This window comes from Barbatula barbatula (assembly GCF_947034865.1).
Source record: "Barbatula barbatula genome assembly, chromosome: 12".
Lineage (NCBI taxonomy): Eukaryota > Metazoa > Chordata > Actinopteri > Cypriniformes > Nemacheilidae > Barbatula > Barbatula barbatula.
Window position 1 is genome coordinate 12,263,155 of NC_136775.1, and position 27,046 is coordinate 12,290,200.

At 39.0% G+C, this 27,046-nt stretch overlaps 3 protein-coding genes across 8 annotated transcripts; 2 read left to right on the forward strand and 1 right to left on the reverse strand.

Moving 5' to 3' along the window:
• The first annotated feature begins 960 nt into the window (after positions 1–960).
• Positions 961–14,746, forward strand: setdb1b (SET domain bifurcated histone lysine methyltransferase 1b). Of its 6 annotated transcripts, none has more exons than XM_079470482.1 (22): positions 961–1,013; positions 2,966–3,198; positions 3,737–3,900; positions 4,011–4,054; positions 4,189–4,495; positions 4,837–5,038; positions 5,135–5,208; positions 5,309–5,499; positions 5,688–5,817; positions 5,940–6,108; positions 6,216–6,347; positions 6,581–6,866; positions 6,949–7,301; positions 7,475–7,591; positions 7,694–7,863; positions 7,962–8,198; positions 8,591–8,755; positions 8,938–9,110; positions 9,604–9,691; positions 10,172–10,410; positions 13,928–14,016; positions 14,155–14,739. In XM_079470482.1, the coding sequence occupies exons 2-22, from the start codon at positions 2,969–2,971 to the stop codon at positions 14,270–14,272; spliced, it is 3,678 nt and encodes a 1,225-aa protein (XP_079326608.1). In that variant the 5' UTR covers positions 961–1,013; positions 2,966–2,968; the 3' UTR covers positions 14,273–14,739. The 6 variants fall into 6 exon arrangements, with proteins under 6 accessions (XP_079326608.1, XP_079326604.1, XP_079326607.1 ...); XM_079470478.1 differs by having other exon boundaries at positions 973–1,013; positions 8,591–8,773; positions 14,155–14,746; XM_079470481.1 differs by lacking the exon at positions 961–1,013 and adding an exon at positions 1,259–1,457.
• Positions 14,747–16,000: 1,254 nt separating this feature from the next.
• On the forward strand, positions 16,001–19,486 carry LOC306901714 (uncharacterized protein). Its single transcript, XM_079469708.1, has 9 exons — positions 16,001–16,145; positions 16,393–16,713; positions 16,802–17,104; positions 17,306–17,377; positions 17,978–18,061; positions 18,178–18,206; positions 18,306–18,380; positions 18,561–18,617; positions 18,708–19,486. Exons 1-9 carry the CDS (start codon positions 16,085–16,087, stop codon positions 18,759–18,761), a joined length of 1,056 nt encoding a protein of 351 aa, XP_079325834.1. The 5' UTR covers positions 16,001–16,084; the 3' UTR covers positions 18,762–19,486.
• Positions 19,487–19,897: 411 nt separating this feature from the next.
• On the reverse strand, positions 19,898–26,698 carry trim108 (tripartite motif containing 108). The gene is made up of 7 exons (XM_079468769.1): positions 26,638–26,698; positions 26,257–26,303; positions 26,030–26,094; positions 25,837–25,905; positions 22,358–22,431; positions 21,892–22,007; positions 19,898–21,754 (listed from the first exon to the last, which is right to left on the reverse strand). Exons 5-7 carry the CDS (start codon positions 22,405–22,407, stop codon positions 21,222–21,224), a joined length of 699 nt encoding a protein of 232 aa, XP_079324895.1. The 5' UTR covers positions 22,408–22,431; positions 25,837–25,905; positions 26,030–26,094; positions 26,257–26,303; positions 26,638–26,698; the 3' UTR covers positions 19,898–21,221.
• Positions 26,699–27,046: the final 348 nt, after the last annotated feature.

Consider the following 27,046-nt stretch of genomic DNA (forward strand, 5'->3'; position numbering starts at 1 on the left):
CAATCAAGGTATAAAAACACGATGCTTCATTGTAAGCTCTTTATACACCTCTGAAAACACATAGCTATTGCATTTCTATCAATAGATCATGCCAAAAATTACACACTGGACCTAAATTCTCAAAATCCAGTTTAAAAACGTAAAAAATACTGCAATAGCCAGGAAGTCACAAATCTTATAACACAGTTATTGTTGCTGGGTTATTACTATAGCATGTTGGTTTTAAAATGACATGTTTATCTTCAAAAATACTTTTTATTGTTAAATTCCCATACAAAATGTTTTAGGCTGGTTAAGTGCACATTTATGGAGCCTATAAACAATGGCACGCGGTGTATTTAACACATATTAATTTGTGTAGCTGTATCTCTCCAAAATCGATGCAATATAAAAAAAAAATTAAATAATAAACGAAACGAAACGTCTTAGATTTACCATAAATCTATCCGCAAAATTACTGGGCACCTACACCGTAAAAAACAACTCATGATATGAAGTTGGACAGCGACATCTACTGGAATCATGACATTAAAACTCCAGCCAGCAGGCACATTTGATATATATCGTCATTTGTGTGCAGACGCAAGAGCTTTATATTTATGCGCAGCGTTAACATTTGACGAATTCTTTGCCATAATCATCAAGTTTCAAGTTTGTATTTATTTATATAGCACATTTAAAAACACCAACCAGGGCTGAACAATACACAAGATAACAGGACAAAACATACTTTCATAACAAGAGTTCACAATGAATTAAAGCTAAACAAAAAAGTAGGTTTTAAGAGAGGATTTAAATAAGACCGAGTTGTCTTTGTGTTATTTAAGTATACTTAATTTTTCTGAGCTTTCTTGTGACAGCCTTTGGCCGCAAAATAATATTCGAGAAACCTTATTTTTAACCATTAACAGAAATGTCCTCTAACATAGTAACAAATACAAAACAGAAGTGCGAAGCATCAAACAGGAAGTCACTCGCGGTAATGTTGCACCCGTGGAGACGTGAAGAAAAAGGTTGGTAGCTACGGTTATAAACCTGGGCCGTCATTTACTTGCGCTGCGTGCGCTTGAAAAACAACACCAGTTTAGGACCAGAAAGAGTAACTGGTCTGACAGCACAAAAAAACTGTGATGGTTTGCCCGTTGCACAAATTTGCACATGTATTGGCTGATGACTTTGGAAATTGGTTGCCAGCCAAAAGTTCCCAAACTTGTTAAGTTGCATTCATTTATTCATATTCGTATAGAGCGTATGCATTAATGTCACTTTCCCACGTGAACATGTCGGGACACGACCTGTGAAATGTGCTCCTCTGGGCGACAAAACAATCAACCAGCAAAATGGCTTGAGGAGAAGCAAAGAATGCTGGACTAAAACCCGCAATTACAAGCAGCTCGGCGTCGATCCTTACAAAGGAATCAGGTGTTCCTGGACACTGTATTGCGTTTCCTGATATTGTAAGCAGTCATTTTGCTGAGTGTTTGCCTCTCTTATCCTGACCCCATTTTGAATGACAGTGAATGGAGTCGAAGTGTCGATTCAAAAAAGTGGGAGTCGACTCCAGAAAAACCCGGAATCGAACCCCCCTGTTTTAAACTACCAGTTGCGCGTGTCAGCAAAGACTTTTATTTTCATGACAACTACCCATGCAGCTTTTTCCCAGTCGCTTTTAAGAATATTCGTCCTTTATTTGATATACATTCGACTCAAGGCAGACAATACGCATTCCATTAAGAGTATCGCCAGCTTTCGTCTTCAGAAATATTGTTTAAGTATTAACTCGGTATTTACCTAGTAATAAAAAAACAGAAATTCCCCACTAATATGAAAAAACGTATATACAAAAAGCGTCTTTGTGTCTTCTAAACAAACTCTTGAAATTATATGTTATTTGTTAGATATTTATCTAGGTGTTACAATAGAAGGTGTTGCAACAATAATAATTATCTAGTCTGATTTTCTTTTTTTATAATACTGTGTGATATTTTTTGTACTATTTGACCTTTTTACAGAAATCGTTTGATTTTTTTACATTTTAACAAAAAGCTAGTGCTGCTGTCGTTTTTAAATAATTCTTACAGTATCGCAGTTATTTTAGAGATGGTTTACCCTTCATATTGCGGATCAAGTCGATCTACCAGCGAAGATCTCTGTAGGCTTGCACGCGATTGACCACTTCAGCTGTCACTCACACGATTCTCAAGCGCTGATTGGCCCGCTTGTTGGCCCGTCTTGCAAAACATTCATTAAGCTTTTTACTGTGCAATGTGTTTTGAGCACCGATGGATTCGTGTAAAAATAAATAAAAATACAAGTTTTGTTCAAACATATCTGGAATAGAGAAAATCAGTAAATGCACGATTACCGGTCCGCTCATAATTCAAAGTACGGTGGAAAAAGAAAGATTCACGGTACGGGGGTGTACAAGCGCATCCGAAAAGAAAGGTAAGCTAACTCAGTTAGCATCAAAACAAGACTTCTGCCGCTAAAAGTCCACACTATTCTGTATATTACAGATCGTTTCGTCACACGTTTGTGGTCTTAGATTGAGATGATTTGTTTTTGTCCTTTTTGACTCGAAACGCATGCACAACGAGGTTTGTTTCGCCATCCTCCATTCTGTGAGCAGCGCGCCGTTTAGATGCCCTGAAGTGCAGTTACAGCTACAGACCGTTTTCACACGTGAATACCGCGCAGCTCCCTTATAAGACGAATATACGTCTGTATTTGATCCTTTCTTTACAGCTATAGGATCAGACAGGTTATATTTATGTATCCCATACAAGATCATTATAACGTGACTCTGCAATAGGGCTGTTATACCCCGTGGCGTTGAAATGCTTTTGGAGGATGCCTTGAGTGATCAAAAGTTATCCCTATATCTGATCTTGGCCCTGCTTATCAGATGACACAACTTTTAAGATATAATGTTAACAGCCTGTTTCTGTTTCCCTTTTCTTTGAAGGGTATGGAGGAGGATGGCAGCCTGAGCTCAGGGATGGAGATGGAGTTGGATCCAGAGCTGGAGGAGGAGTTTGGTGTGTCTCTGGATGAATTGCGCAAGTGGATCGAGGAGCAGGTAGACAGCAGTGAGGCTGTACTGCAGAGGAAAGCTCAGCTGACACAGCTGCAGGACTGGGTTGAGCACAGGGAAAAGGAGGTGGCTGATATTGACAATCTCTGCTCCAATGCATCAGAGTAAGTTTTGCATGAGATTTGTTTTTAAAATAAGCGCAATAGTGGTATTTCTAACCAATACTTCATTTGTTGAAGTACAGCAGATTCGATGCTGTGTGTCAGTTTACGTTGACAGCACAAAGTTACACTTTAAGCACTTAAGCCACGTTTAAAATGGTGAGAATTTCATTGCGCCTGATAAAATAGAAATATCAAACAAAGCCAAATTTGTGCAAGTAAATAATGTTAGACCTTTTCTAAGAACTAACTTCATATTGCTATTTAGGAATTATATTCAACGGTCCAAACTTGTATTTCATCACATTAGCTGTCGATAAGTTGAATTAAGTAATCCGTGCAAATTCATCATTCTTGAAGAGTTTATGTGTTGTTTTATCATGTAGAACCTTCTTTGCAAAATATAAATTCTACTTAGAAACAGTGGCTGCGCAATATATTACAATATAGCAAATGTTTGTTTGACAATATGCATGTAGTCTCGGGGTAAAATGCAGCTTTGGAGCATGTGCATATGCATGAATCTGTGTGTGTGTTTAAGGTCTGTGGTTCAATGTGAGGCTCTGGTGAAAGAGGTGTACAGGAAGATGGGTTTGGCGTATCGAGAGAGCAGCTCGGAAGACGAGGGAGGAAGCAAAGCAAACACTTCTGAAGTCATTGAGATTGATGATGATGACGATGATGATGTCATTGCTGTTGCATGTGGTAAGATATTGTTATATTTGCATATGACTCGCAAAAGAGATTAAGCGCCTTTGTTTGTTTACATTGTGTAATTGTACATTTCTACAGTAACCGTTTTTTATCTTTCACAGTTGTTCCTCCCAAGAAGGTTGTTACCCCAGCCAAGGACTCAGCGGTAAGAGAGAGATTATGTGATTGCCATTTGAACTTTTATGCTACAAGCCCTTCTTAACATTGTTTATCATTTGTGCTAATTGTTGTGTCTTCTGTTTAATTTGGTTGTGTGGTGTGTCTGGACTTCATGTGTAGTTTAAGGAAGCTTCAGCTGCCCTTCAGAGAACATCTAAGCAAGTGCAAAACCTGGTGCAAACTGTCAACAGAACAGCCCCGCCTCCATCGGGTATCACCACACCCATCAAGACCTTGGCCTCTCCTTCACAAGGACACAGTAGTCTGACCGTTCCAGCAGTTTTTATGTCCTCAGCACCAAAGAATGCGGCCACACAACCAAATCCCAATTTGAAACTGGACAGTCTGAAGATAGAAATGACTCTTTTGGGGAAAAAACGAACTAAGACGTGGCACACTGGAACGCTTGTTGCCATCAAGCAAGTGGGTAAGGTCCTCTTTTAATTTCTGCCTGCATTTCAGATTCCTTTATAGCAATGGTAAATGACTGTCATGATTTATGTGCTATGTGTATTTTTAAAAGGCTAATTGCTAGTCGATGGCACCAGGTGTTGGTGAGAAGGGACATTATCAGGGGAATCTTATTACAATTAAAATGTGCAGATAAGATCTATAGTCATTCATATTTTAAGTTTAGAAGGAAATATGGCAAGAGATTCTTAGGAATATATAATTATCTCATAATAATTGTCTATGACATCATAGTCAACAGACTTGGATTATATGGCACAAAACCCGGATTCTGATTTCATGTTTTTTTTTTCACAGGGAACAATTTTAAGTATAAGGTGAAGTTTGAGAATAAAGGGAAGAGTCTTCTCTCTGGGAACCACGTGGCTTTTGACTATCACCCAACCCTGGAGAGACTGTATGTTGGTGCCCGTGTTGTTGCCAAGTACAAGGATGGTAATCAGGTCTGGCTGTATGCAGGTGTAGTGGCTGAGATGCCCAGCAGCAAGAACCGTATGAGGTGAGAGGGATAGTGTAGGGCGTAAGGTTAAGGAGAAATACATGAAACGAATAGTGGTCAGGTGATTAGTACTATACTGACCAAATTTTGTTGCAGGTTCCTTATCTTCTTTGATGATGGCTATGCCTCATATGTGGGCCTGCCCGAGCTCCACCCCATCTGCAGACCATGTGAGAGGCATTTGATTTGACCAGTTTGCCATAATCTGTAATAAAGCTTCCTCTCTGATGATGTTATACTCACACACTGACACACTCTATATGGGTTTAGTGAAGAAGACCTGGGAAGATATTGAAGATGCATCATGCAGGGATTTCATCGAAGAGTATATAACATCATATCCCAACAGACCCATGGTGCTGCTGAAGCCAGGGCAAATTATAAAGACAGAATGGGAAGGGACGTGGTGGAAGAGCCGTGTGGAGGAAGTGGATGGAAGCCTTGTCAAAATGCTCTTTCTGGTTAGCTAGATGTTGCTTCATTTTGTTTCATGTAGCTAGATGTTTTATTTGTGTTTAATTATGTGTTGTTCACATCTGGTTTTGATGTTTTAATTTTAATACATACATACATACATACAGTAAAATATGAAGTAGACAACAATTTTGGAAAACCCCAAAATTGTAGCAGTTGTTTTTGATTTTCACAGGATGATAAGCGCAGCGAGTGGATCTATCGTGGCTCTACACGACTGGAGCCGATGTTCAATCTGAAAATGAACACTGCTAACAGTCAGGAGAAGAAGATGGCTGGTCTACAGAGACAGCGCCCTAATATGGGTAACGCATTGCCTTGTGGTTCTCCAGTCGTGCCTTAAGTTACATGTCTTGTGTACACATGCAGGAAGTATTTTCTGGTGTGTTTGCCTTCTGCACCCAATTCCTACCATTTGTGTGTTCAGGAGCATTGAGGACTAAGGGGCCTGTAGTGCAGTACACCAGTGACAATAGTAATGCTACTTCCAGTCGACCTGTAGCTCCACAGCTTCCACAGCTCCCACAACTACCACAGCTCCCTCCGCCTCGACCCCAGATTCAGCCTGCTGCACCCTTACAGCCTTCACGCACAGAGTAGGTGATTCTGCTCTGTTACCCATAATTCTGTTTCATATTGCTGCATTTATATATCCAAGTACATTAGGTCATGTTATATAATGTGCATGACTTATTCTTTCCAGAAGTCCCAGCTTGAAGACTCAAATGGCTAAGAAAAGCACTGGTCAGGTTCCATTTCAGACTCGACCGGTTATGAGCACTGACCTCCAATCCAAAGCACTAATCAGCACTGTTCCCCAGACCAACACAACCAGGTCAGTTTAAAATTTCGTTCATGCGTTTTATTTGTAACTTTTTGTGTATTTATTGGCACGCAACACACTGATTTTAAAAGAAATGTATGTTTTACTCAATCAACCCCCCCAATGAACAACATTTAATCTCATGTAGTTAAAGGGTTTAAAATAACACAAAATGTAAACACTTATATTTGATCAGTTTACCTGGATGATAATAATAGATAACATGCTCTTTCTCATTTCCACAGGCTTTACGTTCTGCAGCCTGGTGCTGTACACACGCTGACACCAATCACTTCAGTCAATCCATTGCAGTCGGTCATTACGACATATTCGAGTGAGCGTATTCCTCAGGAGCCGTCATACCAGGCTCCAAACGACAGACCCTTCTACCTTACACACATCTGCACTCCAGACTGTCTGAAGCGCATTCGTCCCACCCGTCCCAGCCTGCACCGAGGACGCAACCCCCTTCTTACACCGTTGCTCTATGAGTTTCGCCGCATGACTGGCCGTAGACGGCTCAACCGCAAGGTGACTCCCAATACACAAAATACTTATGTTTTATTTATATATCACCTTATTTACTAATTTATATAAACTCTCTCTTTCTTAGATGTCATTCCATGTCATCTACAAGTCCCCATGTGGTTTAAGTCTGAGAAATATGGCAGAGATCGAACGTTACCTTTTCCAGACACTCTGCGACTTCATATTCCTGGAGATGTTCTGTTTAGACCCCTACGTGCTGGTGGACCGTCGATTCCAACCCCAGAGGCCCTTCTACTTCATCCGTGACATCACGAGCGGCCGAGAGGACATTCCTCTGTCCTGCGTGAACGAAATTGACAACACCCCTCCACCCAACGTGGCTTACAGTAAAGAGAGGATCCCAGAAGATGGTGTCTTTATTAACACAAGCCCTGACTTCCTGGTGGGATGTGACTGCACTGATGGCTGCAGAGACAAGTTAGTATCAGAAACACGCATTATAGTGTACACACAAGAATATGCTAAAGTCATTAGTAATGTCAGATTCCGCCGCTAAGCAATATAAATTGATACCCGTAGTTCTTTAAAACGTATTGTAGGTTGTTTACCTTAACCAAGTAAAATAAAATGTTTTGTTTTGTATCTTCTAGATCGAAGTGTTCGTGCCATCAGCTGACACTGCAGGCCACAGGTTGCACTCCAGGAGGACAGATCAACCCCAATGCTGGATACCATAACAAGAGACTTGAAGAGTGTCTGCCTACAGGGTCTGTGATGCATAACCAACTTTCAGTAGCAAGCCTTTTAATATGTTTAAGAGCAGCTTGATGCCTTTTATATCCTTGTAAAATGGCTTCTCTTTCTCTTAGGATCTATGAATGTAATAAGCGGTGTCGCTGTAATCCGCAGATGTGCACTAACCGTTTGGTGCAGCATGGTTTGCAGGTCCGGCTGCAGCTTTTTAAAACACAGAATAAGGGTTGGGGCATCCGTTGCCTTGACGACATTGCCAAGGGCTCCTTTGTTTGTATATATGCAGGTAACAGGCTTGAAAACGTTTTAGACGCTCCATTTCAGTATAGATGATGCACCAACTATGTGCCCCGAAGGACTGAAATGTCTGTTTCTTGCTCTTAGGTAAAATCCTGACAGATGACTTTGCTGATAAGGAAGGTCTGGAGATGGGTGATGAATATTTTGCCAATCTGGATCACATAGAGAGCGTGGAGAATTTTAAGGAAGGTTATGAAAGTGAAGCTCACTGCTCTGATAGCGATGGCAGTGGGGTGGATATGAGCAGGGTAAAACTTCCTGCTTCCTCCAAACATGCCAAACCCAACACCAAGGAGGAGCGTAGCAGCACTACGGGCAAAAGTAAGAGACCTGAGCATCAGTGTTATTATAATAAACTAAAACTGTTTAAGCATGTCTGTAAATTGCAGTAAAATTAACTTAATTAATGCAACATTTAAATTGATTCTTTTTGGTCAACTTTTGGTTAAAGTTATTAACTGGAGGAAAAACTAAACTAAACTATGTAAATGTTTAACCTACATAGGTTGAAAATAAATAATATTAAATGCGCATACAATTTCTAAAAAATCTAATTGAAATATCAGACAAAATCCAAATATTATTTAGAATAATTTTATTATTAAAACTATTTTATTTATATTATATTATGTGTCATCCTTGCACACACATCTTCCACTTTTATACCAGTATTATAATGTTTAACTTTTTTTTTTTCTTCATACACTCACTAGGCCAAGACGATACGTCCGAATCGAGCTCCGACGACAAAGATGAAGACTCAAACGAGGACGAGAGCGACAGTTCAGACGACACGTTTGTGAAAGACACATATTACACCACTAGCTCCGTGTGGAGGAGTTACACCACCCGCAGACAGGCCAAAGGAATGAAGGAAGGTCAGGAGAGATTGTGTGGTAAACAAAAAAATATATAGACCTCTAGATGGCAGTCTTCAGCAAACTAGAACAAAATGTTGTGTTTTTAATATCAGAAATCAGCTGTAATAGGAGACACGGTGCATGTTTGTATTGTTCTTTTGCACAGCTCATTTATTTTTCATTTGAACTCTTTGCTGTAGAGAGCCATGACAGTAAGGATGGACTGGCTGCATCAGCAGGAGACGAGAGGAAACCACCTCCCGTCCCGGAGGAGACCGGGAAGAGTAAAGTGGCATCTTGGCTCACCAGTCAATCGTCTGCTACTGGAGCTCAGAATGTGAAGATTGAGGGAGGGCTGAAGGCTGAAAAGAAGGTAAATTTGTGGTGGACATTAAAGGCAATTTTTGCAATATCTGTCCTGTTTTTTAGTGTGAAGTACAGTTCTGAATAGGATTGAAACTGAATTTCACATGACCAAACTGACTTGTAACTTGTAAACACAATTTCGGTAGACCTTTGCTTTGTGAATAGAACTAAAAAAAATTAAGTTATTTCATCCACAAATGAAAATTCTGTCATCATGTCATTTCAAATTGTATGACTTTCTTCTGCAGAACCCAAAAGAAGATACTTTGATGTGATGTGAAATGTTGTGAATTGGAACCCATTTATTTGCATTGGTTTTTCCGAATGGGTGTCAGTGCTGTTCGGTTAACAACTTTATAAAAAATATCTTCTTTTGTGCATAGTTGTCAGTTCTGTCGACTTGTTCCTCTTTTTTCGTCTGTCATACCATAAATCATGTCCTGACATCGGCTATTCTCTTTTTCATGTTTCTGGTTCCTGTTTTCTCTTTCTTTTTTTAGGAAGTGATGACTCTCTCTGACAGCGATGATGTGCAAACCATCAGCTCAGGGTCAGATGACAACAAAGAGAGGGAGAAAAAGACTCAGGGTAAGAGAGGAACACAAAGCAGGAAGAAGCGTCATTGTTTCTTAACATAAGTTATCTGTTATGTTATCAGGATACTTTCTTACATCAGTGTTACATGTACTACTGTATGGATGAAGTCACATGCATGGATGAAAATAGATACATTAACACTTCAGAGCTTTCACTATGTCGTCACTGTCCTCGAATGTCTGGATTTGCTGTTTTTCAGGAAATGGAAAAAACTGTACATTTTAAATGATTGAATACTGTCTTGACAAACACGTTTTAGTATTTTTTATTGGCTAGATATTTGCAAAACCCAGTGACAGACTTAAAGGGTGACTAATAATAATGTTTTATGTAAAAAACACAAAATATGGAGATATACGTTTTTAGAAGAACAACAATATATTATATATCACGCCAAAATGATATGCACAGAATTAGGTCAGATGAGCCTACATATAACATGCATATTTTATTTATAAATCTTCACTTCAGCTGTGGTAAAGAGGCAGGTGGCAGTGAAGTCCACTCGTGGCATTGCTTTGAAGTCCTCCCACAGTCTGATGGTCAAATCGGGTGGAGCGGTTGGAGGAGGTGGGTCTGGAGCTCCTCAAGGACAGGGAGGTGGTGGGGGTGACATTGGTCCGAAAAACACCCGCCTTTTCTTTGACGGGGAGGAGTCTTGTTATATAATTGATGCCAAACTAGAGGGCAACCTGGGACGCTACCTTAACGTAAGTACAAGGACATACTCTGGGTGGCCTTTTACATTTAATCATTTTGTCTGAATGTACTTAGTTCACTATAAAATTGCATGATAATTCACTCACCAACATGTCATACTTCCATTTGTTTTTTCTTATGTCGAAAACAAAGGCTGAGGCTTTTGAGGAAATGTTAAATGTCCATATAATGCACTTAAATGGGGGGCTGTTGGTTAAGGTCCAAATTTCTGTTTCATTGCAGCTTCAAAAGGCTCTACACAACACCAACCGATGAATAAAGTTGTTGTCTAGTGAAACGACAACAAAAACTAGTTTTCCAAGAAAACTAAAAAATTATATTATTTTTAAACATAAATATATGGCTTGCACTAACTCGGAGGTCCTCCAGGATGCACGTCCACGACTTGTGTATTATGCAATCACTTGAAAAGGTTACGTGTGACGTAGATTTAAAAAGATTTAAAGGGGCAATTTCATGAAAATCTGACTTTTTCCATGTTTAAGAGCTATATGTCTCTGGTGCATCTGCCAACTCGGAAAACGTGAAAAATGACGACCCAGTAACTTTGTTTATGTGAGCCTATCTCTGCAAGCCAGTGAGAAAATGAGCCGTTCAGATTTCGCTCCCCTTCTGACGTATATGGAAGGATTTTTCAGTCAGAATATAAACCAAAAGTCTAAAACTGAAGGTTTTAAACCAAAACTAAAAGTCTAAATTTGAAACTAAAAGTCCAAGTTGAAAATGAATTTGGTATATGGGATTGGGCATTTAATCATTTAGCCATTTAAGTTTGGGGATGTAGGATTGGGCATTTGGTATATAGGATTGGGCATTTAATCATTTAGCCATTTAAGTTTGAGGATTTGGGGATGTAGGATTGGGCATTTGAGGATTGAGGAGTGTATGCAAATTAGGAGGCGTGGCCCAAATACTGGAGGATGGGTTTGAAATGGCTGGTGTGCAGAGGCCCCTTATGGACAGCAGCTCCCAGTGCTAAGAAGCACACTGTAATGAAACCAGAGCGAGTGAGTGGCTGGAGCGAGGATATGAGGCGCCGTATAGGGTTTAAATCAAACTACGCTTATGAATACATATATTAAAGCGTCCATACACACATATACATTGCTCACATATACATGTATAGTATTGGATGTTCAAGCTAAAAAACATGTGCGCACTAATGTGAAATCAATACCAATACATATTATGTTAGTAATGCATGCATGTACACTTTTCAACGCATACATATCACTCGATGCGTGCAAACACACCTAAACAACACTCATACATATACAAACTCCGCACACACACATCTATAAAACACTCGCACATACATACAAACTTGATGCGTGCAAAACACATCTAACACTGAGAGCTATAGCATTGACGTTCATTAGTCCTTTACTTGCTTGTGCAAGTTGCAATGACGATGATATAGCCGATTTCTTTAATAGCGTTTTACACTGCCTTACACGTATACAGCAGGATCCCAGGGATTGGGGGAAATGTGCCATTATCTCCGGCTTTTGTTTAACTGGCACATTTACTCATACGAGATGTCATAACGTGGACGGCCTCTATGGCCTGTTCTAGATGTCGGTGGTGGGACTGGTGGTTTTCCAGCAGCTCTCCCACCATCAAACTTGGCGCAGCGTGGTACAACGTCTCGAGATCAACAACGAGTTTTCTGGTTTCGACATTTTGACTACGAACCACGGACAAAAGACTGGCAATTGTTCTGATTGTTCGATCCTGCTGTATACGTGTAAGGCAGTGTAAAACGCTATTAAAGAAATCTGCTATATCATCTTCATTGCAACTTCCACTTGCAAGTAAAGGACTAATGAACTTCAATGCTATTATAGCTCTCAGTGTTTCATAGATGTGTTTTGCACGCATCAAGTGTATATGTATGTGCTAGAATTTTATAGACGTGTGTGCAGAGTGTATATGTATGTGCGAGTGTTTTATAGATGTGTTTTGCACACATCGAGTTTATATGTGCGAGTGTTGAATAGGTGTGTTTGCACGCATCGAGTTTATATGTGCGAGTGTTGAATAGGTGTGTTTGCACGCATCGAGTTTATATGTGCGAGTGTTGAATAGGTGTGTTTGCACGCATCAACTTTGTATGTGCGAGTGTTGAATAGGTGTGTTTGCACGCATCAAGTTTGTATGTATGTGCGAGTGTTGAATAGGTGTGTTTGCACGCATCAAGTTTGTATGTATGTGCGAGTGTTTTATAGACGTGTGTGTGCAGAGTTTGTTTGTATGTGCGAGTGTTGTTTAGGTGTGTTTGCACGCATCAAGTTTATATGTATGTGCTAGAATTTTATAGACGTGTGTGCAGAGTGTATATGTATGTGCGAGTGTTTTATAGATGTGTTTTGCACACATCGAGTTTATATGTGCGAGTGTTGAATAGGTGTGTTTGCACGCATCGAGTTTATATGTGCGAGTGTTGAATAGGTGTGTTTGCACGCATCGAGTTTATATGTGCGAGTGTTGAATAGGTGTGTTTGCACGCATCGAGTTTATATGTGCGAGTGTTGAATAGGTGTGTTTGCACGCATCGAGTTTATATGTGCGAGTGTTGAATAGGTGTGTTTGCACGCATCGAGTTTATATGTGCGAGTGTTGAATAGGTGTGTTTGCACGCATCGAGTTTATATGTGCGAGTGTTGAATAGGTGTGTTTGCACGCATCAACTTTGTATGTGCGAGTGTTGAATAGGTGTGTTTGCACGCATCAAGTTTGTATGTATGTGCGAGTGTTTTATAGACGTGTGTGTGCAGAGTTTGTTTGTATGTGCGAGTGTTGTTTAGGTGTGTTTGCACGCATCAAGTTTATATGTATGCGTGAAAAAGTGTACATGCATGCATTACTAGCATAATATGTATTGGTACATATTAGAAGAACAGCCCCCCTACATGCTATCTCGCCGTCCGTTCAGACGCCTTAAACAGCGTTGCTACTTTCCGTTAAATAGCTTTGCCCTCAAACATGCTGTGCAATGCAAGCATGAAATGTTAAGCTTTAACATAGCTTCGTTCGACCACACAAATAATAATGCAAAGAAAAAAAGACACGATTGTATGAACAAGCAGAACACTGGTTCCAGATAAACAATGACACTCAAAACTGCTCTGTTATACAGCTAATATTACAAGAACAAAGTATCTTGGTTCTAACAAACAGAAAAAACAATGTTACTCTCATACTGATCCTAATCAAAGCAACCAACCTCTCTCTGCTGGAAAGGATCTCCGCCAAGCGTGAAAACCTTTTCTCAAAAGCATCAATTTGTTTTCGAACAGAAGAAATAAACACACGGACGGCTTGTATGACGTGGGTGACTGAGTTAACATGTACTTTTAATTTTATAGTGAACTACTCCTTTAAAGCAGATTAAATCCAACAATCACATATTGAAAATTCACAGAAATTCTTTAGAAAGGCCGCTGTGGAATCTTTGGATGTTAGTTCTCTATTGCTGTGTTAATAGCTGCCGTGTTTATCCCACAGCATAGCTGCAGTCCCAATCTGTTTGTCCAAAATGTCTTTGTAGACACTCATGATCTACGCTTCCCCTGGGTGGCCTTCTTCGCTAGCAAGTGAGCAAAGAACCTGTTGTCATTTATTTTCATTTAAATATAATTAAAAGTGCAAGTTTTAATGTCGTAACCAGTTTATGTATTTGCATGGTGTAGGTGTATCTTTGTCCATCACACTCACTGCATGTGTTTCTACAGGCGAATCCGAGCAGGGACAGAGTTGACGTGGGACTATAACTATGAAGTTGGCAGTGTGGAGGGTAAAGAGCTTCTGTGCTGCTGTGGATCGACAGAATGCAGAGGACGGCTGCTCTAACACATAAACATAAAGGTTCCTCTTTTAGTATATGTTTATGAACACTTACATAGAGCTCCAGAAACTGGTGTTGTCCATATAAGGTCTATGCTACTGATGAGAACAGAGGAGACACTAAATGAAGAGGACTTTGTACCTGAAGCTGTAATTAATGTATATGTGCGCATTCTATCAGCTGTCCTGATTCGCAAAGCTCTGCCTTGTACTTACTTGAACCAAGGCTATGACATAATCTTGAATTTATACAATCCTTTCATTAAACATCTTGTGACTGTAATGTTTTTTCATCTTTTATGTAATACATTGTTTTCAAAAACCAGAATCCGTTGTTTATTTGTAGTTTTTACTCTTGTTTTTGTGATTATCATTGTATGATGTTAGATGTGCAGTCTTTGGTTGTGTTTTCGAAAAACGAGCAAAATTGTACTTTTGTCACAGTTACAATAAACATTCACCCTGTGAAGACCAACAAGTATTTTGGTATCATTGGACCTGAATCCCACAGCAGATGTATAGGAATAGGGTTTAGTTTTTTTGACTAAAAAGTTATCTTTGAATTTCTCTTGAACTCTCGCTTTTAAAACAATTAATTAAATGTTCATTGATCACTCAAGACCCTCAAAAATACATTGGGAATACTTTGCCATGTCCTGACTATGCCCGAAGCATTCTAGAACGACGTGTAAAATGAATAAAATCGCACCTCTGAAAACTTTCCTTAAACCACCTTACCTGCATCCAATTCCAGCATGTTCCATAAAATGTTTTTTTTTATCTATGTTTATTTAATTTCATTGATTGACATCGAGAGTTAAGGCCTTTAGACCTGGACGGGTCAAATATTTCCCTGGTAGTCATCAAGCATCCACTTGAGACATAATTCAACCAATTACTTTTTTGCTGTCCACGTAAGCAATGCGCAATATGTAATAAGCAGGATACATACAATGGGATTGGTTGGCCTATATACAATTGCTGACCACATTTTGTAACCGTAAAATAACTAAAGAGAAAAAATTGTTTCTTCAGAAAGCAGGCAATGGTTTGTTTAATGTTAGTAAACACTACGCACATAGTAAAATCCTGTAAAATGATCAGTGATTGCTTGACAACAGTTAAAATTTACTGCCTTTGGAAATCAGTGGGAGGGGCTAATTATACAACAGACAAAACATCGATAAACAATGCACGTGTAACCAAAACGGTGTTTTTACGGCGTCGTATGGCGAGACAGCGGCGCAAAAAGTGGCGTACGAAAACGTTTTCTATGGTAGTGTATGATGTCCCAGAACTGAATTTGCAAACGTACTTTAAAAAATCCTATTCTGTGTTCAACAGAACAAAGAAATGTTTACAGATTTTACACAATTTGGAGTCGAGTAAATTATGACAGAATTTGTATTAGTGGGTGAACTTTATCTGTAACAACAGTCTAAACTGAGTTCATACTTGACCACTTTTCTAGTTTGGTGAAACTGTGAACTGTTCTCACGCTAAACATTCAAGTTTCGCAATATCACCCAGCACCTCTCAACACTATACTGACCTGTTGCTTAAACGTCTAGGCTAGGATAGTGATGCCTGTCCAAAATTAATTTTTCTGAAAATATTAAAGAATAACTGCAAAAATGTACTTTACAGCTAAATGAGAAAAATGTGTGAAATTAGTGGGTGTTCACTTGTGATGCGGCACTTCTCCTTTATAACTCTCTCCGAATAGCAAGTCTAACTCCCTTCATAGATACAGGAAGAAGTGAAGATGTTTGAAGGAGGAGGTGTCCAGAAATAAAAGAGAAACATTGAGAGACTGAAATGGCTGATATCTGTCAAATAAGTTTGCTGGGACTGACGATTCTATCTTCTCTTCTTACAGGTAAAGCAATTTGTATAAGACTCAGAGTCATGTGATGTTTGGTACTGTATTATTACTGAAAACACTGATGAATTTGATGCAGATGCTCTGTACAAGAGCATTGACTTTTATTTCAAATGGGCAGTGCTGGTTTATTGAATAGACAGTTTGCTATTCAAAAGTATTTTATTACTGTCCTGCTTTTCATACAGGTTATCAATATGTGTACCGTATGATCATAATGAACCTTCATTTCTACTGTCTTTAGGTACGACTGGATACACTCATGTGTTCAGTAGTTCTGGTGAAAATGTCTCTCTGCGCTGTGAAAATGCTCGTTCTGGCTGCAACTGGACTACATGGAACTACAACAAAATTGGAATGTCATCAACAGTAGAACTGTTTGCTGGGGGGAAAAAGAAGGATGACATAGAGAGACGGGAGAAGCTGAGTCTGGGATCTGACTGCTCTCTGAACATCTATAAAGCAACAGAAGAAGATCATGGACTGTACACCTGCCAACAATTTGAGAATGGACAAGGACCTGCACATGGAACTGGTGCAAGTGTTTCACTACATGTTCTTTATGGTCAGTTTCTGTGCATTTATTATTTTAAAATGTTTGTTTTAACGAGCAAAATCTATCATGTCATATCCGTCTCAATTTTGTGTTTCAGTCTCTTCATCATCCTCACCGACTGAGATGAGATCAGGCAGCTCTGTGACTCTCTTGTGTCGGTTGTTTTCATATGAACCTTGTGATACTGTTTTCCCAACTGATGAAACTCAGATGGTCTGGGAGAATCAGGCTGGTGTTAATCTGCAGAAAGACTCCAGATATCAGATAATGTCACAAGGACCATGTATCAGCACTCTGACTAAAAAACTTCTGAATGAAGACAACACCACAGAGTTGAGATGTCTGATTAAAAACAGAACTCATATTAAGACTTCAGCCAATTATACTGTCAGGTTTAGAGGTAAGAAAATCAACAATACCACATAAAAACTATTCATATTATTTGATCAGAACTATCAGTTATATTTCACTCTAAAATGTTTTCTGAGCCCAAAGCATTGCTTTATCCAACAACCACAGCTGTAAATGATGATGAAGTAGCTGTTGTACATGTTGTACAGTAAGATGAATCTAAACTAACATTCATCTTCTATATCTCCAGCTAATACAATGACAACAACAAATCCAGACAACAACACAAGCGTTGAAGATATCTCAACTTCAGACACATCAGGTACATTATCATCTTCCTCACTTCACTGGTTTGCTGTTTCTCACAAAAGGGTTTTCTTTGGGTATCAAAATGTTTTTCTGATTCTTCTCTGAAAGCATGAAGAGAAAGATACAGTTAAGTTGATCACAAACTTGATGTGCAGAGTTTTGTTACTGGACTTTTTAAGTCATACTGCATGATAATGCTTCTAGAATAGTTTTTCTCATTTAAATCAATTATGTTTGCTCTGAATAATCTAAAGCAATTTATAGTCCACATACATTGTTTTATCAGTAGACGCATTCACTGGAGATTGAAAACATGGTATTGCTACTCTTCCAGTTGTACAACAGGAAATGCAGGCCTGTAAGCTTTACTTTGTGCCACAAAACTTGCAGAACAGAAAGAAAAATGCTGTCAAATTAATAAACATGAGGTGGCAACAGAAGTTCAGATATACAATACTTAAATATATTACAGATCAACCTTCAAGCATTTTAGTGTAAACAAGTCATGTCTCTTCACATCTCTAAGTGAATGTGATGTCTCTCTCTCTCTCTCTCTCTCTCTCTCTCTCTCTCTCTCTCTCTCTCTCTCTCTCTCTCTCTCTCTCTCTCTCAGGAATTGTGATTTATCCTGTTATCGCTGCATTAGTTGTTGTTCTTGCTGCAGCTGTTCTATGGATGATCTGTAGAAAAAGAGCTGGTGAGTATACATATTTTCTTCACTGTGGAAAAAACTTTAGCAACCACCTTGTTTTAAATTGTATGTATTGTAGGCACATGTTAATTTTACAAATAAGCATAAACTATTTTTTGCAGTTAATAGAGATGACACATTCAGCTCTGTGGTGAGTTCAGTCATGCCAAAGCTTAGTACTGTTTTAAAATATCGTCTTTAAAGTTTGAGGAAGTATGAATCATGGCATTCTAAATGTTTATGTCTCAAGGTTAATGATAAGAATGAAAATATTGGGACATATGAAACAATCAACATTTCCAGCCTTCCTACTCCAAGTACTGAAGTGAGTAAACAAAATGATAAAACCTCAAGACTCTATTTAAAATTTGGAAATGTATTTGTGGTCGGTTTCCTGTTATTCATCTGTGATTTATTTTGGTAACCATATAAATGACAATGAGCATCTGAATATTAATATTATAATTTAAAACACACAAACTTCATTTAACATGTTTTTGTTTAGGATGTGACTTATTCTGAGGTTACTGCTTCCTGTAAAAAGCAAGTGATACAGAACAGTGTAAGTAGTAAACATCTCATTCACGTTATTCTATATAACATCTGTATGTTAAGACTTCAAAGTTATTCTATACCTGTTGTATTCTTTCAGGTTCACTGTGATGATAAAGTGACGTATGCCAGCATCAAAAGAGCTACAAATTAACCTTAAACAGACAATTTTCTCAATGGTTTTCAGATCTCAACACACCCATATCCTGAAACACATTCTGTACATTTTCTAAACATATATTTCATAACAGTAAACTAAAACACAGATCCTATTATCAATGTGTCATTGCACTGTGTGTGTGGCAGAACTTGGTTTTGTCAGTTGTAATGTTTGACATCAAATGTAGTCTTTCAAATAAACATTTTTACATTTACATATTTTACGTTCTACATTTTTGTTAACCATTTTTTAAACCTTTTTAAAATAAACGATTAAGATGTAGCGTGAAAACACACTCAGTTTGACAAAAGTTTAACCTACACAGAACAATGAGTATCTCTGAACTCAGTTTATACTGACTCATTCTGGTAATGTTGTCACATCCCTTTATATACAACCGCGGTGAAAAAGAAGAGACCATGCAAAATGTTTAAATCAGCATTTCTAGAGGTATTGTGGCCATTCCAGTTCTGTTGAATCTCAACAAATTCAAACCTCAGGAGTGAAAAAGTCATCCAACAGCAATGTAAAAGACTGACAGTATAACAAGACACATGAAAACTGTTTTTCCTAAATACTAACAAATATTACTGTTGTATTGCTTAAAAGTCAATACGAATGTGTATTCTTTGCAGAATTTCAGGTCTGAAGAAAATACAAAGCATCTTTTATTTTCACATGTTTCTTCAGTTTTCTTTTTTGCAAATAAATCCTAATAGAAACACGGGGTCTCATTCACTAAGCATGTGTACACACAAATTTGTGAGTGAAACCTGCGTAGGAGTGTAAAACAAATTACTCACTAATTTCTCTAAATCACCAGTATCTTTCACTCGCTCTCTGTCTCTCCAAGACTTTAATTTATGTTTTATCTTAGGATAATAGTTATATACAGTACAAACGTAACGGAGGTCAGCGAGAGAGAGAGAGAGAGAGAGAGAGAGAGAGTGCTGTGTGATTGAAGCCCGATTTTTTCTTCTGATTCGGACCTATGCCGTTCTAATTAGATTCCCCGTTGTACATCCGGATTGACACTGGTTCGAGGCCCACGCAGAGCGGGGCTAGTAGAACCGGTAACACATACAGTATATTGGAAGAGTTTGGTTCCAAAATGAGATAACTCAGAGTTTAAAAAATTATGTTTTTTATTATGTAATCATGTTCTTATTGTGATAGTTAGCTGTATTTTTTTAGTTTTTGTGGCTTAAATCTACACAAACCAACTGCAGTTTGATTGATATTAATTGAAATGCACATTAAAAACATCACAGAAATTAAGGCTCGACACGGCTCTGTGGACTTGAAGCTCTTCTGAAGCGAATCGCTGCGTTTGTTTAAGAGAAATGTCCATATTGACAGCGCTATTAACGTTGATTGATGTTAACGTTGGCGAACGAGAGGCTTGTTTTTCCGGCAAATGGCGCAGGCCATTTTGACCTTTGACTGTAAGTTCCTGTGATGAACACAGTATTTTTCGTTTTCAGCCAATTAAAACACCGCCTCTGGGCGGGCGCTTCCATCGCCATCATTTAGCGGAAAAACAAGCCTCTCGTTCGCCTGCAGTAGATGTTAGACATTATCGTTAATAGTGCTGTAAACAAGGACAAATAAATTGATTTATAAATTGCATCGATTCGCTTCAGAAGACCTGTGTTAAGAGCAGTTCAGAGCAGTTTATAAAACACAACATGTCATGGCCAATTTGGTTATTTTAATACTTGGCTTTACAATCATGAAAGAGAAGGTTTCGGATACAATTCATCTATATGTTAAACAATGTTAATATAAGACCAATGCCATTAATATAACATTTTGCATATATTTACATTTATCAGATGCTTTTATCCAAAGCGCTTTACAGGAGTGAGGAAAAATGAAGCGATACATCATCTCAGATATATTTCTAAATGTACAATGCACTCAAATAAAGGTGCTTCACGATGCCATAGAAGAATCCTTTTGTCTAAATGGTTCCATAAAGAACCTTTAACATCCGTAAAACCTTTCTGCCTTACAAAAGGTTCTTTGTGGCGAAAAAAAAGGTTCTTCAGATTATAAAAATGTAGGAAAGAGGTGGATCTTTAAAAAACCTTTGACTGAATGGTTCTTTGTTGAAACGAATATGGTTCTTCTATGGCATCCTTGTGAAGAACCTTCTAAGCACCTTTATTTTTAAGAGTATGTATTAAGTATTAAATGTGTTATTGCAATTTATATTGAACAATAGATCAACAGTAGATAGCAAACACAAGAAACATCCTTGACCCTCAAATAGCAGCGCGCAAATATGTAGATATTGTAGTCATCTCTTGCTAAAAAAGTGATATGACTCTAAAGTAATTTTGGTGATTTCACGAATGGTGTAGGATTTATTAATAACATAACATAATCATACGCATTATTAACATACACATTCTGTTTAGAACAATCCAGATATATGACTGGACCAGCACTTTAGAGTTTGCCAGTGTTAGAACCATATGTGCATACAGTGAGAGGGTCACTGTTCTTTCCCCTTAGGTACAGTCCTGGCACCAGACTAACACAGCAGGGCTGCTTTGAGCTGTAGTTTCTCTGGGCCAATCTAGACATGTTGTCAGCATTATAGAAAGATACCTGCTTTCTCTCACAGTCAAGATACAAGCCTATTTTTCTTGGTTTGTCCGGAGTACTTAATGGAGTATCCCGTCCATCACAAGACACGACATATCCTTCATTGTGTTTAAGGTGGAGTTGGGTCTCACTCTCATCTGACTTTGTTTTCAGATTGACTTCACCCATCATAATCCCCACTGTCCAGTCTGGCTTCTCCCCAACCTCTATCTCCCAGTAGTGCTGACCAGATTTGAAGTTTTCCACAGAAACTGTACCAGGGTTGAAGTCTTTAAACAAAGCAGACATTCTGTCAGCTTGACGGATTCTGGCTCCCCCTGGTGACACCTTTAAGTAAGAATCTCCAGGATTTTTCAAAGTTAAACACTCAGGAACTAGAGCAAAAACACAAAGAAATTTCATTAAATGAAAAAAGGGATTATGAAACAATAAATCATTCAGTTACTGTATTTTTTGCAAATAATAGTATTTGTGGAAATCTATGTTAGTCCATTATCCATATCTGTTTTACCTGGTTTGATGGATCCGAGCATCTCTTTCCACACAAAAAACTGCAGGTGAGTTTCACACGGGCCAAAGAAAAAAGAGTTTGGGACCACAGTAAGATCTTTCAGCTGAGATTTATATCTGTAACAGCCAAACAAACTCAAAATCTACACAATTGTTGACACTTTTACATGACATTGCTGTTCTCTTAAAGGGATACTTCACCCAAAAATGAAAATTCTGTTTTTCCAAACCGGTATAAATGTCTTTATCTGTAATATTTGGCATGTTAGCAACTGTTACCAACTAACAGACATCAGTAGGCAAAATTAAAATGCCCTGCACTGGTTGCTTTTCTAAATTACTCAAAATATCTTCTTTTGTGTTCAACAGAAGATTGTTCAACAGAACAAGAAAAACAAGAATTTTCCCTACAATGGTGGTACATTTTCAGAATTTTCTTTGGGGTGGAGCATTATTATATACAGTACTTGAAATCTGATGGTGCCACACTGCCTTTGTTCTTCATGCCCTCAGTCATTGGAAATCCTTTCTCATTCCACCACTGAATAAAAAAACACAAACAGACAAATCAGTTTTACGGCGAGACAGCGGAGCAAAAAGTGGCGTACAAAAAATACAAATACATTTTCTATGGTAGTGTATGATGTCCCAGAACTGAATTTGCTAACATACTTTCAAAAATCTTACTCCGTGTTCAACAGAACAAAATGTTTACAGATTTGAAACAACTTTGAGTCGAGTAAATTATGACAGAATGAGTATTAGTGGGTGAACTTTATCTGTAACAACAGTCTAAACTGAGTTCATACTTGACCACTGTTCTAGTTTGGTGAAACTGTGAACTGTTCTCACGCTAAACATTCAAGTTTCGCAATATCACCCAGTACCTCTCAACACTATACTGACCTGTTGCTTAAACGTCTAGGCTAGGATAGTGAGGCCTGTCCAAAATTGATTTTTCTGAAAATATTAAAGAGTAACTGCAAAAATGTACTTTACAGCTAAATGAGGAAAATGTGTGAAATTAGTGGGTGTTCACTTGTGATGCGGCACTTCTCCTTTATAACTCTCTCCGAATAGCAAGTCTAACTCCCTTCATAGATACAGGAAGAAGTGAAGATGTTTGAAGGAGGAGGTGTCCAGAAATAAAAGAGAAACATTGAGAGACTGAAATGGCTGATATCTGTCAAATAAGTTTGCTGGGACTGACGATTCTATCTTCTCTTCTTACAGGTAAAGTAATTTGTATAAGACTAAGAGCAAGGATGGGCAGTATTTCAAATACATGTATTTAAAATACGTATTTGAAATACAAAATAGTATTTTGTATTTTAAAGCCTTTGGAAAAATCTAATGTAATTTGTATTTAAATACATTTAACATGATCAAAATACATTTAACATGATCAATATACTTTGAGCCAGTCAACCATTTTATCAGGGTGTTTTCGTGCATCAACTAGCTTAGTTCAGGCCAGACACACCCTTCCACCAACCCCAACATTCATGCATGTGAGCTTGAGCTGTAGCTACAACCCAGCATTGGATCTGTTACTTTTCTGGAATAAGGAGAGGATTTCATGGTCAAGTTTATTTGTGTTTAAAATATTAACTTTACTGCATGTTAAGTATGGGTGATGATGTCATAACAACATTAGATTAGATTCAACTTTATTGTCATGACACATATACAAGTACAGTGTAACGAAATGTAGTTTAGGTCTAACCAGAAGTGCAATTAGCAAGTGCAGGATATACAGAGTGAATATACAGAATACAATATTGAGAAAATATTACAGTGGGCATGGATTATTAATATATTTTACAGTAGGTATGTTCTATGAAAATATGACAGTAGGTATATACTATGAACAATATATACTATGAACAATATATACAGATGACTATATACTATGAACATTAACACTATGAACATTAATGTACAGGTGGATATGAGCAGATAATAATTAAGAGTAAACCATAGTGCAAGCGATTATATAAATTGTGAATTGATTGAACTTTTTCTAAATAGTTTAGAGCTATTGGGGTAAGTAAATATGCACTCACTGGCCACTTTAATAGGTACACCTTACAAGTACCGGGTTGGATCCCCTTTTGCCTTCAGAACTGCCTTAATCCTTCGTGGCATAGATTCAACAAGGTACTGGAAACATTCCTGTTTTTTTGGTCCATATTGACATGATAGCATCACGCAGTTGCTGCAGATTTCCACCACATCCCAAGTGTCTCTATTGGATTGAGATCTGGTGACTGTGGAGGCCATTTGAGTACAGTGAACTCATTTTCATGTTCAAGAAACCAGTCTGAGATGATTTGCGCTTTATGACTGTGGTGAGGAAGGCGGGACGAGAGCCATGAGGCGGGGCCGGTTGACGAGAACATATGTTTAGTTTGTGTTTATGTTTTGTATGGCCGGCAGTCGTCTGTGAGGGCGCTGCCGGCATTTCACTTCCGTGTTAATTATTTATATTTGATTAAAGTTGTTAAATGTCCGCCGGTTCCCGCATCCTTCCTTCCCTTCTATGAAACGTTGTTACAATGACATGGTGCATTATCCTGCTGGAATTAGCCATCAGAAGATGGGTACACTGTGGTCATAAAGGGATGGACATGGTCAGCAACAATACTCAGGTAGGCTGTGGCGTTGACACAATGCTCAATTGGTACTAATGGGCCCAAAGTGTGCCAAGAAAATATCCCCCACACCATTACACTACCACCGTTGATACAAGGCAGGCTGGATCCATGCTTTCATGTGGTTGACGCCAAATTCTGACCCTACCATCCGAATGTCGCAGCAGAAATAGGGACTCATCAGACCAGGCAACATTTTTCCAATCTTCTATTGTCCAATTTTGGTGAACCTGTGCGAATTGTAGCCTCAGTTTCCTGTTCTTAGCTGTCAGGAGTGGCACCCAGTGGGGTCTTCTCCTGCTGTAGCCCATCCGCCTCAAGGTTCAACGTGTTGTGCATTCAGAGATGCTCTTCTGCATAACTCGGTTGTAACCAGTGGTTATTTCAGTCAAAGTTGCTCTTCTATCAGCTCGAACCAGTCTGGCCATTCTCCTCTGACCTCTAGCATCAACAAGGCATTTGCGTCCACAGAACTGCCGCTCACTGGATATTTTCTCTTTTTCGGACCATTCTCTGTGAACCCTAGAGATGGTGGTGAGTGAAAATCCCAGTAGATCAGCAGTTTCTGAAATACTCAGACCAGCCCTTCTGGCACCAACAACCATGCCACGTTCAAAGTAACTTAAATCACCTTTCTTCCCCATTCTGACGCTCGGTTTGAACTGCAGCAGATCATATTGACCATGTCTACATGCCTAAATGCATTGAGTTGCTGCCATCTGATTGGCTGATAAAGTGGCCAGTGAGTGTATATGTGCACCTTTTAGTGGGCAGGAATAATTGGAACATTAGAGTGGGAAAAGAAACTAGTGTGAATGAGTAATTGTGGTTTGTGTTGTTATAACTGCCGTGAAAGGAAATTCAAATTCTTACTTTGCACGTTGGCAGGAAGTTTTTTTTGTGCACGCTCTCAGAGACGGAGTGTCACGCGTGACGCGTTGGAATAAGCGCACAGTTGCTGCTTTCTCTTGTAGCTTTGTGCAGTTGAAGCCTTGTTTATACTTTCGCAATTCGCATGGATACGCCGCAAACCTGTTTACTGCGTGCACTCATTAAACCGGCGAGGCTTTTATGCTTGACATGCTATCCACATGTACACCACCTGGAGCAGGGCTGGACTGGAATAAAAAAAGGGCCCTGGCATTTTTGCCCAGACCGGCCCACCACAATCGGTCGGACACAACCAACCAGTACACCATCCTTGCGGACCCTGTAGATATGCATATCTACTTTTCCATTCCCAAAAACCCCTACAAAGCTGAGAACTAAGTGCCATGGACCAGTGTACTCACTCTCTCTTGACTGACTCCGTGGTGACCAAAGGTGGCAGTGGAGTAGGGCCTACACAAAGTGAGGGCAGCCTGAGAGAGAGAGAGAGAGAGAGAGAGAGACGAGAATGATAACTGAATGAGAAAAATGATCCCCATACAAGTATCTTTAATATATAACAATGTAGAGAGATGGTTGCACATATTTTATACTTACTTAGTGGAAATGGCTCCATGGTGCTCTGAACATCAAAGACAACGAACTACAAACGTGAGGGCATCCTGAGAGAGAGAGAGAGAGAGAGAGAGAGAGAGAGAGAGAGAGAGAGAGAGAGAGAGAGAGAGAGAGAGAGAGAGAGAGGGAGAGAGAGGGAATAACGAGTCACATTTTCAGTCTACAATATTATGAATATTTTTATAATAATATCAATAATCTCAACTCACCTTACAATAACAGCAGTTTCCTCAGAAGCTTGCTCTTCTCTGCAACTCTGTCAATTACAATGTGCTCCATGTTATAAAAGCTAGTTAACATTAGAATAATCAGCCGAAGTTGCAATTGAATAAGTTAACTCTGCTAACCTAGCTACAAAAACAATGCAAAATAGCTTATGCTGTGTTATTTGACTTTAGCTGACTGAGTGGCTAGTGCAGTAGGTGACAATCTGACAGACATTATAATAGCGACAACGATTACGTCGTCTTACTATAATATTCATTAATTTAGGTAAATTATCATCTTCGTCGTGGCCCAACCAGGCCCACACACTGTGATGTCACCGTCCGGAGCAGAAGGTGGCAGTAATGCACCAAAAAGCTGTTTACCGTAAAACACGAAGAAGTCACCGGCCGGTCCCTGTATGGTGGTGGCGTCACTTACTGGACCAGGATCGGTGATCCTTAGCAGTTGTGTTTCCGATATGAGCTTGTTCTTCAGAAATGTTTGGTAATATGTAACGTTAGCTTGTGTGGACGCTACCGCACTACTTGATCAACAAAAGAGCTTCGCTACTGAAAAGCTATTTGATTCAGAAAACAGCGACGTTACCACCACGCTACTGAAAAATGTAGTTAAGCTAGTAGCGTCACTGCTTGTAGCGCCCAACACTGCTTACCGTTTCAAGTACACTCTCCTGCTCACTCCGTCTCTCCTTGACTTCACTATCAGACACCTACTCCTCTGCCTGGGTGCCGCCATGGCTAGTCACATCTCCTCCATGTGCTATGTTTACCT

Excerpts from the sequence above, each read along its gene's own strand:
- setdb1b (XM_079470478.1), top strand. The coding sequence starts at position 2,969 with ATGGAGGAGGATGGCAGCCTGAGCTCAGGGATGGAGATGGAGTTGGAT. Across the intron at positions 3,199-3,736 it reads CTCTGCTCCAATGCATCAGA|GTCTGTGGTTCAATGTGAGG; the intron begins GTAAGTTTTGCA and ends TGTGTGTTTAAG. Across the intron at positions 9,692-10,171 it reads GAGGGAGAAAAAGACTCAGG|CTGTGGTAAAGAGGCAGGTG; the intron begins GTAAGAGAGGAA and ends TCTTCACTTCAG.
- LOC306901714 (XM_079469708.1), top strand. The coding sequence starts at position 16,085 with ATGGCTGATATCTGTCAAATAAGTTTGCTGGGACTGACGATTCTATCT. Across the intron at positions 16,714-16,801 it reads TTCACTACATGTTCTTTATG|TCTCTTCATCATCCTCACCG; the intron begins GTCAGTTTCTGT and ends TTTGTGTTTCAG. Across the intron at positions 17,105-17,305 it reads TTATACTGTCAGGTTTAGAG|CTAATACAATGACAACAACA; the intron begins GTAAGAAAATCA and ends CTATATCTCCAG.
- trim108 (XM_079468769.1), bottom strand. The coding sequence starts at position 22,407 with ATGACTGAGGGCATGAAGAACAAAGGCAGTGTGGCACCATCAGATTTC. Across the intron at positions 22,008-22,357 it reads GTGGCACCATCAGATTTCAA|ATATAAATCTCAGCTGAAAG; the intron begins GTACTGTATATA and ends TGGCTGTTACAG. Across the intron at positions 21,755-21,891 it reads GCTCGGATCCATCAAACCAG|TTCCTGAGTGTTTAACTTTG; the intron begins GTAAAACAGATA and ends TTTTTGCTCTAG.